Below are 14,113 nucleotides of genomic sequence, written 5' to 3'. Positions count from 1 at the left end.
AATGAATAATAGCTCGGTATGCACAAGGGCAAACAATAAAAGCTAAAAGAAAAAATACAACCAGTTTATCATTAAAATCGTAAAGAGTCTGCCTCTGTTTTCAACGCCGCCGTCAACCTATAGGCTTTAGCTTTTTCTTCTTCTTCTTCTCCCCATCTCCCCCAGTCTTGCCCTTCTGAAAAGTTCTCCAGCTACTGATGCGCTCGTCTCTTGTCGACTCCCAGTCCTGTTCATGCTGCCTCTTGCGCTTCCTCTCTTCCAACTCGGCGTCCTGCTTACGCTGCTCGCGACCTTCCTCTTGCATTTGCGCCCTCATCTGCCGCCGGCGACGGTGCTCGTTATCAATCAAGACCTCTTTGGACTTTTCGCGCCACTTCTTGGCGAAGTCGTCGGTCTTTAGCTCGGGGCTGTCCACTGTCCATTTGTTTTCGCGGATGAGGAGCATTCGCGCGTCGGCAATGGCTTCGTCTAGCCTCTCCCGGTGCTTCTCGTCCATGAGTTCCGTCTGGGCTTTCTTCAGACGGTCGAATGCATCCGGGGCCTGTGGGTTCTTCGTTTTATCAGGATGGATGAGCATGGACTTTTTGCGATAGGTGCTTTTGATATCGGACTCTGCAACGCCAGGCTGGAGATCCAGGACTGCGTAACTGGGCCAATGTCAGGTCATGTGAAGCTGATTCTTAAACGAGGTATGGTTCTTCTTACGCATCTAACCGGAAGGCTCTTAGGATTCGGTCAATCTCGGCATCCTATGAGTAATGGTCAGTGGTCACGTTTTAGTCTGCATGTAGTCGAGGAAGCCGGCATGCCTTGTCAAATTCCTTAGCCTCAAGCTCGAGGGCGGAAAGCGCAGCTGCGTCATCTTTGGAGTCATCGGCAGCCATTATGGTCATCGGATGGCCGTGAGCGCGAGCAAAGCAGCAAGTCCCGGAGTTCAATTGCTAGTAACTATTGGCGTCGTTGGTTCGAACCGATGTTGCATCTCACGCGACTTTGGAGTGGCAGGGGAATGGTAGCTCCTGCAGCGTGACCCACTTACTTGCCTGCCCCGCGGCGATAAGATAACCAGCCTGCCCCAGAAAAAAAAAATGGCTGTCGATGTTGGACGACGTCGAGAGTTCCAGGTTGATTCCTAGATCGCTCTGGTGCAGATTCAACCCAGATTCACCGCGACCCTTCCTGTCCAGTCGGCCATGCCTCGACGTGCAGCTTCGCCGGCAGCCTCAGAGCCCGAGCTCGATATCCTCGACTCATTATACCCCGGAGAAGATGCCGACAGCAACCAGAATTTCCCTGCAGACAGGGACGTCGACCTTGACGATATTTTGAACGACCCTGAGGGAGCTGAAGACGGCGGCGATGAGGCCTTCATTGCTCTTCAGCAAGCGGCCTCTTACCGCAAGGCTTCGAATCTCAAAGGCAGAACAGTCAAGAAAGGAGGTGGCTTTCAAGCCATGGGTAAGACCGAACTGGCAGTTCTTGGATCGTTTGAATACAAATGCTGATAAAGCTCTAGGCCTAAACTCAAATCTGTTAAAGGCAATTGCCCGAAAAGGATTCTCGGTTCCTACGCCTATTCAAAGAAAAACAATTCCTCTTGTACTTGACCGAAAAGATGTAGTCGGCATGGCGAGAACTGGTTCTGGAAAGACGGGTGCTTTCGTTATTCCCATGATTGAGAAACTTCGCGCTCACAGTGGACGCTTCGGAAGCAGAGCTCTCATTTTGTCTCCATCACGAGAACTGGCTATACAAACACTCAAGGTTGTCAAGGAATTTGCGAGGGGCACCGACCTAAAGGCTATTTTACTAGTAGGTGGTGATAGCTTGGAAGAGCAATTCGGCTATATGGCAGCAAACCCTGATATCGTTATTGCTACTCCTGGTCGATTCTTGCACTTGAAGGTTGAGATGTCGTTGGACCTCTCGTCAATAAAGTACATTGTTTTCGACGAAGCTGATCGACTGTTTGAAATGGGTTTCGCAACCCAGCTTACGGAAATTCTGCACGCTTTGCCGCCATCCCGACAAACGCTGCTGTTCTCTGCTACCCTCCCCGCTTCATTAGTCGAGTTTGCCAGAGCCGGTCTACAGGATCCTAGCCTGGTACGACTAGACGCAGAGACAAAGGTCTCGCCTGATTTGGAGAGCGCATTCTTCTCTGTCAAAGGTGCAGAGAAAGAGGGCGCTTTGCTACATATTCTTCACGATGTCATCAAAATGCCCATGGGCACTCCCGAGATCGCAAAGCAGGACAGCGAGAAAGCGTCAAAGAAGCGGAAGCGAGGTGAGAGTGGCAGTGGCAAGCCTACGGAACACTCAACCATTATCTTTACTGCCACAAAACATCACGTCGAATACCTTGCGAATGTTCTTCAGCGGGCTGGATTCGCCGTCTCACATGTATATGGTTCACTCGACCAAACTGCCCGGAGAAACCAGGTTGAAGACTTCCGAAGAGGCAGGACGAACATTCTTGTTGTCACTGATGTGGCAGCCAGAGGTATCGATATTCCTGTCCTAGCCAACGTCATCAATTACGACTTCCCATCGCAGCCGAAAATCTTTGTCCACAGAGTTGGTCGAACAGCCCGTGCTGGCCAAAGAGGTTGGAGTTACAGTTTAGTCAGAGATTCAGACGCCCCGTACCTTCTGGACCTGCAGCTGTTCTTGGGCAGAAGGCTGGTTCTCGGTCAAGAGGGCGAAGAGCCTTCCTTTGCATCTGACGTGGTTTTGGGTTCCTTGAAACGAGACCTAGTGGAATCAAACGTTGAATGGATGAACAAGCTTCTCCATGAGGATGTGGACGTTAGTACGCTGCGGGGTGTCGCCGCCAAAGCTGAAAAGCTATACCTCAAAACACGAAACTCAGCCTCTAGTCAAAGTGCCAAGCGTTCGAGAGAAATGGTATCATCAACCGGATGGAATCAGCTTCACAGACTGTTCGGCGACGACGTTGACAACATGGAACAAGCCCGCGCAGACATGCTCGCCCGCATCAGCAGCTTCAAACCCCAGGAAACAATTTTCGAAATCAGCCACACTGACAAATCGCACTCGGAAGCAGCAGAAGTCATGAAACAGCTTCGAAAGAAGATCACTCCCAGAAACAGACAAGCTCAAAAGCAAGAAAGCGACATTGAAGATGACGACATCCCCACCAAATCCAACGACAACAAAGTGGACATGGACTCCGATCAAGAAGCCTCCGACAATGGATCACAAGGAGCAGACCAAACCAACGGCTGGGACGAAGACGAACTAGAAGTCACCGTCTCCAACACAGACTCTAAAAGGGGCAAGACAGACTGGCGCGACTCCGAAGTTTTCATGAGTTACACCCCACGCACTCACAACGCTGTCGAAGAGCGCGGTTACGGCGTCCACTCGGGCGGTTTCGTCGAAGCAGCCCGCGACGCAGCGATGGACCTGACCAATGACGAGACGGCCAAGTCCTTTGGACAGCCGTCACGCTCCAAGATGCGCTGGGACACCAAATCCAAGAAGTACGTGTCGCGTGACAACGACGAGGACGGGTCCAAGGGCAGCAAGATGATTACGGGGGAGTCGGGCGTCAAGATTGCCGCCACCTTCCAATCGGGACGGTACGATAGGTGGAAGAAGGCGCAAAGAATACGGTCCCTGCCGAGGGTGGGAGAAGCCGAGAAGCCAGGTACCACGCAGGGATTGCCGAGCGGCGTGCGGTATAAGCATAAGCTGGACAAGGCGCCCAAGGAGGCAGACAAGTACAGGGATGACTTTATGGTGCGAAAGAAGAGAGTGGACGAGGCTAGAGAAAAGAGACAGGGTAGATTTAGGGATGGAATGGGCAGTAAGAAGGAACTCAAGGGGGCAAATGATATTCGCAAGGAGAGACAGGAGAAGGAGCGGAAGAGGGCCAAGAATGCTAGACCGTCCAAGAAGAGGTAGCGACGTTCATCCATCATGTCGGACGAAGCATTTCCATGCCATCAATACAGCGAGCTTATTTTCACATGTCACAAATTGATCTTTTACATGGCATGCTTGTGCGAGTAGGAGAGCCAGGGCATCAGTCTATATAGATTCATATTCATAGTATCAGAAAAGTTGCCACTAATAAGGAGAGAAACAGTAACCTGCAGACAGTGGACTAATCCTGAACTGTCAGCTTCCTCAGACGCCGTCGCTTCAAGGAATATGAAATATTTATAAATAGCCAGTCGTTCTCAGTGCAGCAGATCCGTCTCAGACCCAGATTCGTCCTAACAAAGATGTAGCGACAGATGAATCAAGCAAGCAATAGACAATGGGAAGCGAGAGCCACTACTAGCTATCTGTTCCTAGACTGAAATGCCGAGAATTCAAGAAAAACATTATGCGACTCGTTTATGCGTGTTGGGGTATCGTGGTTTGTACGCTGATTGCAGACTAAAGCAATAAAAATGAACAACAATCCATTAAAATTGACGGCACAAGTAAGCTTCCGTCTCTATTATCCGATGAAATTTGGTGGATTCGGTGCGCTAAGTGGAGGTCGGTAGAGGTTTGTGTGATAGTTGAGGGATCAATCATGACGTTATTCTACAGCGTCCATGCTGGCCACCCAGGCTCGCACGGCGTCATACAGGATACTATGGCGATGGCGGTTGAGTCGATTATTCGCGCGGCCAGTATGGCCCGTGTCCCGGCTGTCGACTGCTTCGCGAAACATATCCTCGAGGGCAGACAAAATCACCGTCTTGCACTGGACTCTGGGAGCGTCAAGTGGAGGGTTAGCCAGCTGAGTGACCTCCGACAAAGTGTCGGGCATGGTACTGTCACTCTCCATGCTTCCTTGAAAGTCGCTGGGGGTTTGTGACGATGATGTTGTTGAGCTCCCTTTGCTGGCGTCGCTGTTGAAATGAATCGCCCTTTCAACCGCATCTCGCAGAGCTTCATCGCAGGTGAAGATTGGCTCCTCAATCCACTCCTCTTCTAGTTGGGTCTCATAAGGCAGGATCGATGGCGTATGCATTGTATATCCGCCAGCACCAAGGTTTCCGCTGGGTGGGTCGTGTTGTGCCTTGGGTTTGACCAATCGACGATAGACAATTCGGGAGACGGAGTTATTGGTGGCATCTGCGATCATGACGCTGCTTACATCAACCCAGCGTTCAGACAGATCATTACTTTGGGTGGTGGGTGCCGGGGACGGCTCCGCTCGCAGAGCAGCCTTGACTTTGTCAAGGAGATTATCCTGCGGAGGCAGGGCTTGCAACGCAAAGTCTGGGTGAAAGCGATTGAGCCATCCTGCAGCATTCAAAGGCAAATCGCCTTCGATGGCAAAGCGAGTTTGTTCAAAAGCTTCCAGTCCACTTGGCAGCCCGGGAGTAGACAAGTACCCGCTGCTGGAAGGGGAGCTAATCGCCGACTCGAAAGACGTGATATACTCCGGGAAAGGCACATCAACGTCAATCACGCCGTCTTCTGCATTGATCGAGGTTTTTACAGGGGATTCGAAAGCACCAGTGGGATCCGGCGTCCGGTCCGCCTGTGCAAAGGACCCTCGTCCACGCACACCGCTGTAGTTGTCTCTAGGGGCGTCGACCTCCTGTGCCGAGTCCACGATTGCAGCCCCAAATCGCTCCTCGGGAGACTCCTTGACTATTTCGGACAGCTTGTCGGTTCTGCCGAAACTAGTTTTGATAGGAGATCGAAGATCAGCACTGCCTTGACTATAAGTACCACTGTCCATTGAGTCTCTTCGACGAGGACTCCAAAGACCATTTATCAAATTGCCCCATTTCAATCCAGAACTAGGCGGTCGGGAAACTCCACCAGCCTGGCCACTGTGCTCGCCTCGCTTAAGAGATCGCTTCAAATCGTCCGCTGCTACACTACCGCTGCTTCCAGGTCGTGATCGTCTTTGGCAGTCGCGTTGCTGGACGCTCGTGAAGTGAGGTGTGGTCGTCTCGGGCATGATGGTAGTGGTCGTCGCCGCGCTGCTCTTACGCGTGACAAGGTCAGTTCCCAGCATTGGCAAATTTGTCGTACGAATTGATGCTGCATCAGATGCTCGCCTTTGGTGGTTACGGTCAAGGCCAATCTGCGCAAGCTGAGGAACGTGGCCTGAGTTCCTAGCGCTCTGGCTTGTGGTCCTAGAATGCGACGTCCGTCTCAGCCCACTTCGGCGATTGATTTTGCGACGGAGAGACTCTTCCCGAAGAACGGGTATGATGAAGGTCGGCGGCGAGTTGGAATATCCCCCAACGGGTGCCGACGCACTCGGCCTGTGCGCTCTAGCAGTAGGGATCTGCTGATTTGCAGGGAGGAAAGCAGAAAGAAGAAAAATTAGTCGACGAGCGGCCATTTTATCGTCGGATATGATGATGGTCCGGGCCGGCAGAGACAGGTCCTCCTCGTTTCTATTTCGGCGGGCTAAAGTGGCTCGTTTACGATATGAGGGGCCACACAAAGCTTGAAGCCAGTCGGTATGAGTTGCAAGGAACCCTGTCAAAAGATTATAAAAGAAAGCAGTACGTTCCGTGGATGCTGCCCACTTCGACGTCCAGATGGCCTCGTCACGCCAAATACCCCATCGACCTTGGCCAGTAATAACGCGAGCAGCGCTGAGTCCCATTACGATTCTACTTCGCGCCAAACCAACTTCAGAGGCAATGTTGACATCATCCGCGAGGCAGTTTGGCAGTAATGACACGAGCTTAGTGGTGCTCTTAGGTGGCTTAGCTCGGGGCAGTTCATTTCCGCGACGTTCTGTCATTGAAGGGGTTCGAGAGACGAAATTCGAGCCGGATGACCCTGAATATGGGCCTGGAGACGTGCTGTCAGCTTGCTTGAGCATCGAATGTATCGTTGTGGCGACGAGCGATTGGAGGTGCGTCAAGGTTCTCATGATGATATCCCAATGTCGGGTCAAAGAGTCGATCCTATCCTCAATGTCAAGAGAATCTGCGGCCTCTCCATACATGCCTGATGTTGACATCATATTCCAGCCAGCTTTTGCAGAGTTGTAGGATGAGGAAAATAGTTCCTGATCCTGGTATGAGCCCGACTCACGGAAAACAGACTTGGTTGGGACAGCAGACGACATTCTGGACGAGGGCTTTGGGATTTGCACTACGAGCACCACAGCATACATGGGTGTACGCCTCTGCTTCGGTTGAGGCTTTTTCTTCTTGTGAGAAGATTCGTCGCTTTGCGCAGGGAAAGGGAAACCACCATTGTCGTCGGAATTGTGGTTTTGTGGTGTAACACTATGATCGGCGTCATCGGCGGCGAGACTCACAGGGAACAGCCGCGTAATGAGAACTTTGCGTCTATCACTCTGACGGGGAGGAACTCCGCCGAGAGGATGCGAGGCTCCGATGGTGGGCGACACAACCTGCGAGGAGTAGGATTGCGAAAGCTTGCTGGAACGACCACTTGAACGGCCAATGGAGCTCTTCCCATCGCTGAAGACAGATGACGTAGTTGATTCATTCGCGCGAGCCTCGCTTGGCACTACATGGACCTTTGTCGACGTCCCCTTATATGCCATCAGCTCGGAATTCCCAAATATGCAACTGGAGAAGGTCGCCAGTTCCTCCCTATACTCGCGGGCAGCTCTCTGCGATTCGGTTTCATGGTAGCTCTGACTTCGGCTGTGGATAGATGCCCGGCGATCAAAGGCACCCTGTCGAGGCTGAGGGCTCTCTGATGGTATCACTAAAGGCCTTGCTGACTGGGTCAAGCTGCCCTTGCGCGATGAAATAGGGTCTCTTCTGGCTTCCTGAAGAGCAGGGGAGCGGTCCGAGGTCGCCATGGCATCTGGAGGTGGGTGACTATCGAACAGAAGAGACGCATTGGCAGGACCGAGTGCATCTTGCATCACAACAACTCGAACATCCTTGACATCAAGATCGACATCTTCGCTATAGTCAAAAGCGTTTGCCGTAGATATGCCTGGCGTAGTAGGCGTAGTGGATAGGGGGAAAACCTGATCGTTCCGGTGTTGGTACAGGGCTTGAGCATCGGGAAAGAGAAGGTTGCGAGTATGAATATCCTCCTGCACTGATTCGAGGGACAGAATCGGGCGAGACGCATTGTTGCTGCTTGACTCAACTGTAGGCGTGGCAGGGCCTCCAGAGCCCAGGTGCAGCAGCCTTCCCAACATATTGAGGACGGGCGCCAAGAGAGCCTTGACCTGAGATACTTGGAATAAGTATGGATTGAGGCCGAGTGCGAAGGTTAAATAAACGAGGACCTTGCCACTGCTGAAAGCGAGAGGACTTCTGTCAAAGTCAGTGAGGACAAATGATTCAAGTCCAGTGAACGGCCATCATCATCGGAGGCAGTGAATAAAACGACTCCCGTGGCGCATGCATAGTAACCATGGGCTGGCTGGAGCAAACGAAGGTCAGGGAAAGCTGCGATGCCAAACTACGATTTTGGCGCCAACGAGTCCGGCAAGAGTCCGGCAAGACGCAGAGTTCCCACAACAGTAGCGCAATGAAGGACGCTTAACAGCCAAGATGTAGAAGAATGGCGCAAGCAGAGGCGGCCCAGGATAATACGTTTGCGCGAACAAAGGGGATTTCGGTGCTGGGACGCGGTGGCGTTGATGGGAAGGCGGTGGGAGAGAGATGAGTCGGGAGTGCTGGCGAATAGGCGCGGTGGAACTTTGCAAATCGGTATTAGGACCCCCCCGGCCGGCAAATGACAGCGCGTGCGTGAGATGAAGGAAGTATCGGTGAGCTGGGTTGAGAGGTGTAATAGATACAATAGGTCGTTTGCTGGATCAGGCGAGCAAAAAGAAAAAGTGCGACCGAGTCTGGAAAATGACCAAGACCAATCCGCACGTGCGTGTGTGAATGTTGTCTTGTCGAAGGTTGCCGGCCTGCTCCGAGTACCGGATGCCGCGGCGCGAGGAGTGGGAAGGAGCGGCCTAGGTGAGTTGCTTTATTTCTAGAGCAGCTGCGCACAAGGAGGCTCGGACCGTCGACAGTTTGAGAGTCCAAGCAGGAAACAGACAGGACTGGAGGGGCTGGGAGTTTTTTTTTATAATAGCTGCAGTAGTAGTCAAAATAAAACTTGATCTGCTGCCCAGCAGGCAAGGGGAAAACAGGTTCTTTGGAGCCGCTGTTTGGCTTGTTGAGGTGAGGGAGGGGGAGGTTCGCCGTGATAGAAAGAGGACAGGCTAGACAAGATGGGAAGTAGACGGAAGTTTATGTGGGCGGTGATCGGGGAGAGGAAGCATCGAGTCTCGGTGCATGTCAAGGCCAGTATCTATGGAGCATCTCGAGGCTCTTGTTCTCAGCTGGGTTGTTATAAATGCCTTTGACTTTGTCTAGTCGTCCATGCATGTGGCCATGGGTGGGCGACAGGGCGACAGACCCAGAAACTCGGGTCGACTGGCATCCATTACCGACTGCCAATCCAACACCCGCGAAGCACACAAGAAGCGTGGTCGACAATCATCGGATCGCCGTCCAACACCTCCAGTCTCCGGCTGACTGTTTGGGTGACGACATGATGCGGTGACGCGAGGTCAGATGCATTCAATTAAAAACCAGCCCTCCGTCATCAGCAGCATGCAGAGCCAAGCACCAGCGGGCAGTGGGCAACGGGCAACGCAGGTCAGACAGGCAGGACCTTGCCCATGTACATACGCCCACGAAGGGCACGTAATATGGAGTTTCTTTGCGCGGAGAATGGTCGGCGAGAAATCACCGACAGGGAACAGGGAAGCAATTCTCGTCTCTCGCCTACGGAGTACTGAGCTGCCAAATCCAATCCTCACACGAGCCCTCACACGAGCACCAACCAGCCCACAGCCCCGGCAGGCATGCTGTACAAACTGAATACATACGTACCAGTACATGTATTTGATGTTGGGATAAGAGGTGGAGGGCAGGGAAAGGCAAGGAGTCTTCGATGTGGGAACCCCAACATATGCTGTGCCAACGCGCCTCGAGTCGACCAGGACCAAAGGAAACCGACCTTCACAGGATGCCAATCACAGCAAAAAGGCAATTTTGTCCATGCCAGCCAGCCCTTTGGCGTCCCCGAACCTTGGGGTGGTGCCACAAACCGCCATCTCCGCCCCATGCGAGTCACGCCTTCAATCCTGGTGCATAACCATGGCAATATTTGTGAATGCCATACGGGACACGGAGTGGCTACAATACAATCCTGTACGGAGCACTCCGTCGAGCACTCCGTCGAGCACTCCGTACAGCGTAGCTGGCGCCTTCGGTTGTGCAGTACAATACAGCTGCACGCACAGAAAACAAGGTCGGTACTACTAGACAGCCAGCGCTGTATTCGGTTGCTGACCTATCTGGTGTTCTGCATTGGAACCGACATCTGAACCCTTCACCGAGCTCAGGCCGCTGCTGAAGTTGACAACGGCCTAACTGGATGGACGCACAGCCCGTATTGAGGAACTACCGGGGTACCCTCCATGCCGTTGCATGCTTTATACCATGTACTCTGAATGTACACACACATCTGCCAGCGTTGTAATGGAGTCGGTCTTCAAGCTGGAAACTGGCACAGGCCAGCGGGTTACTTGGTACGGGATCTTCGCATGTTGTACAACACATGCACATACATACTCCGTACACACACAAAACACGCTGCCCTCAGATAATATGGAGTACACAGCTCGGCGCATTCCCCAAGGCATTCCAACTCACCTGCTCATCAAACACCAGAATTTGCTGTTCCGCGTTGCCGGTTCTAGACCAGTTCAGCCCCCATTGCTACACCGACGACAGCCTTTCCCCGAGTTTTGCGCTTCAACGCCCACAGCCTTTCCCCAGCTACGGCAGATACGTCCCCTCGACTTGTCACGGAGTACGGGGTACTACTACTACTACTGTTACTAGTACTAGCGCCAGGTCGTGGCAGGAGCTAATGTTTTGGATCTCGAGCCTTGCCCTTCATATAGCTCATCAATTATTGATGGCCTTGCAGCTTGCCCCAGTGGCTTTGCTCCCTTTCTCATCAAGCCTTTCCAAGTCGAATACGGAGTAATGCGACTGAATCAGAATTGATCCCTGGGCCCTGCTGCTTGCTGGCCTTGCCAGGCTGTCCTTCTCGGCGATCTGTCGCCTAATGACAGCCACCTCCGCAATGCCAATCGTGTCTTGACCAAGCAAAATGCGAGTCAAATTCAAGGCTCGTCCTGCGGCCCGCCGATTCTAGATGGTGGCAACTGATGCAGGCAACTGTAGCCGCATAGGCGGTAGGATGTGCATGACCAAGGCCAGCAGGGCCATCGGGCCGTCATGCTCAGCCTGGCCTGCGTCCATCTCACATGCGCTCGCATAAATTATATGCCATACTATGCTGTGGAAGAAAGTGCGGGGACGACGACTGCGTTGAAAACCACATTGTACTTGGATGCGTACGGAGCATGTATGTACAATATTGCACACTCCGTACCAGCTGCAAATGGTGGTATTATCCTTCCGTGTACGGAGTAGTGTGTGTCTCGACTCGTTGACGTTGACTGGCTAGGTACTCCAAGTCTGGTGTCTGTCTGTTTGGGCAATAGCAGCAGCATCATGGCCGCTTCATTTCGATGTCATCATCAATACTCGCTGGACAGTACGCCGGACTAGCCAAATAGGCCCAGGCTCGGACCCAGAACTAATACTACAACCAACATTGTACATTCTCAATGACACCGGTATTCATACCATTCTTTTGGCCCAACGCCATGGCAATGATCCCGGTGGCTCTCGGACATAATATAGGCCTCTCAGGATTGCTTACAGCGCATGGCGGCTTGAACGTATGGAATAGATCTTGCACCAACAGCCCAGTGGACGAGCGCACCAACCTTATGGCTCGAGCACTCTCTCCTTGACGACGATGATCAAAGGCACTTTTCTGCAATAAACCCCCCAGCACGGAGTACATGACGAGGGTTGTCGCCAGCCAAAATTGCGGTGTGGAAAGCCCTTCCTCCACCAGCTCCACTCCCAACCTTCTCTTCGGCTCTCGTCCGAGCAATATGATTGCCATGCTGCTTACGGAGTATACTCGATATTGTATCTGCACGGACAAGTAATATTCAGCTTCTCAACTACACAAAGACAAAGGGTCGACGGGCCCGTCGGGAGATGAGCGCAGTAATTGAGGCGCCCGGCCCAGTCACGTTTCGGTCCCGCTGACAAGAGGAGTCGAAAGCATGGGCCCCTGACGATCAGGCTGAGTTTTTTTTATTTGTTTTTTTGGCCCCTCGTTTTATTACTCAGTTTCATCATGTTGCAAGTAAAGTGATTGGGCTGGGATAGGGGACTGTAGAGTTGGTGATATAGCTTTTTGTGCGTTTTTTTTTTTTGGCTGGACAAACCACGAACCTGAACCCCCTCCCCCCCTTTTTTAAGACTTCAGGTTCTCGTCGAGACATATCAATCTGACGTTGGAAGCATTTGCGCTCAGCCTTTCCCCCCAGCGAAACTCACTTCCCGGAAGCACGAGGCTCTTCTTGTGCCTTGGACAAGCAAAAGAAAAGGTCTGGTGTACTCCGTATCAACATGGGATCTGAGCTTTCGGTTGCCCAGCGCGACTTCCAAAAGACCCAATTGCGCCGTACCGTACTCAAGCACGTCCGTCACCTTTGACGCGGAGGCACAGAGGAGTTGGTGCCCAATGGGGATCCCGTGGTTCGCATGCCGGCCACTTTTTGCCACACCAGGATCCAGATGTGTTGGATCCGGCGCCGGCTTAGGGAAAAGAAGGGGTCCGGGGCCCATTCCGTGCATGGTTGGTTGCACGGCATGGCCAAACGTGACCAACGGCAGGTAATACCAGGTACTCAAGTAGCGAATGGCGTGTGAACCAAGCCAAGGTCGGGGGGCCGAGGGAAATGGGAGGCGGCAAAAGCCGTTGCGTTGCTCCTTTGTTGAAGCTCCATTTACGGCGTACTCTGTATCTACGGAGTCACGTCCGCCAAACGGCTTCGGATCTAGCTACCAACTTGGTCGCCCTCTGCGCTTCTCAAATCGACTTTTGTTTCGAAACGTGTCTGGCCGAGCCGTGCCACAAAGAAGAAGACTTGGACACTCCGCCCCTGTGCGCCGCACGTACTCCGTACACCTACACACCGATGTCCATCCGGCGCCGATCAACAGATGAACCCGCCCTCCTGTCGGTCTGAGCTATGCTCCAGAGCTGTCGATGAATATGCACATGTACCTCCCACGGCAGGTGCTCTGAGCCTCCGCCTCCAATAAATGGCAACCGAGATGTTATTTTCCCGAACGGAAGCCCGAAATACAGAGCCGGAGTAACTCAACGCCCTCGGGTGGCGGCTGCGGCTCTCCCATCCATTCAATGTTCATCGCCAGCACCTTGTAACGCGGAACTATGTGACGACGAACAAGGCAGCAAAAACTACTACAGGATTGTGGCCCCAGGGTGACTGCTCACAATATGTTGGTGCTCATGCGTGTTCATCACCGTCACCTTTTTTTTCCTCCCTCAGCCCTACTGGAGCTCCGAATGATGATGTACATACACGGGCGTGCGTGTGACGGGGCAATTTTACTGCATCATGTCCAAATTAAGTTAACCGTGCGTTTAACCGCAATCATAGCGCCGACTGCTCGTCTCGAATGAATTTTTTTCTTTTCTTTTTTTTCTTGGAATGGTCCTCCGCATGGCGTTGAAAACAAAATAAGACGCATGTACACACGTGCCCAGGCAGGTTCCATCATCGGGGCCGGCAGAGAAACGGTCTTTTGTCCGTGATGCCCATTTGTCGTCAAGCCCGAGTCATCACATTATGCGCCGTTTCCTTGCTTTTTGTTTGTTCCTGACCCGCCGAACCCGGACGTTGTGCTTTTGTGATGCCAAGACAGAGTGGTCAACGCTGAAGGAAGAAATATCACGCGAGAGATATCACACCGTACAGACAACATACATACATATTTCAAATGGGGCAGGGCTTGCGGGAATTTCATGCTTCTACGGAGTACTTGGCACGCCCTTGTTCCTTCGGCCGCGCATCGAGTGGAGAACCGGCACACGGGCTGCGGCATCATGCCCGCTGTTGTCATGTTGAATATTGTGTTGGAGCCGCTTGGTGATGGAACACGGAATACTAGCCAGTTCAAACACTCTGGTCTGTGCCCAAGGT

General features: G+C 52.6%; 3 protein-coding genes across 3 annotated transcripts; 1 reads left to right on the top strand and 2 right to left on the bottom strand.

Moving 5' to 3' along the window:
* Positions 1 to 112: 112 nt before the first annotated feature.
* Positions 113 to 884, bottom strand: spf31 (J domain-containing protein spf31; the record flags this gene model as incomplete). Its single annotated transcript, XM_014692829.2, has 3 exons — positions 113 to 647; positions 706 to 749; positions 810 to 884. 3 exons carry the CDS (start codon positions 882 to 884, stop codon positions 113 to 115), a joined length of 654 nt encoding a protein of 217 aa, XP_014548315.2.
* A 309-nt stretch (positions 885 to 1,193) lies between these two features.
* Positions 1,194 to 3,930, top strand: DBP10 (ATP-dependent RNA helicase DBP10; the record flags this gene model as incomplete). Its single annotated transcript, XM_014692830.1, has 2 exons — positions 1,194 to 1,458; positions 1,517 to 3,930. 2 exons carry the CDS (start codon positions 1,194 to 1,196, stop codon positions 3,928 to 3,930), a joined length of 2,679 nt encoding a protein of 892 aa, XP_014548316.1.
* A 628-nt stretch (positions 3,931 to 4,558) lies between these two features.
* G6M90_00g022370 (uncharacterized protein) lies at positions 4,559 to 8,134 on the bottom strand (the record flags this gene model as incomplete). Its single annotated transcript, XM_014692831.1, has 1 exon — positions 4,559 to 8,134. The coding sequence occupies one exon, from the start codon at positions 8,132 to 8,134 to the stop codon at positions 4,559 to 4,561; it is 3,576 nt and encodes a 1,191-aa protein (XP_014548317.1).
* Between the last annotated feature and the right edge of the window lie 5,979 nt (positions 8,135 to 14,113).

This window comes from Metarhizium brunneum, chromosome 1 (genome assembly GCF_013426205.1).
Source record: "Metarhizium brunneum chromosome 1, complete sequence".
NCBI lineage: Eukaryota > Fungi > Ascomycota > Sordariomycetes > Hypocreales > Clavicipitaceae > Metarhizium > Metarhizium brunneum.
This window is presented reverse-complemented; position numbering and strand designations above follow the sequence as displayed.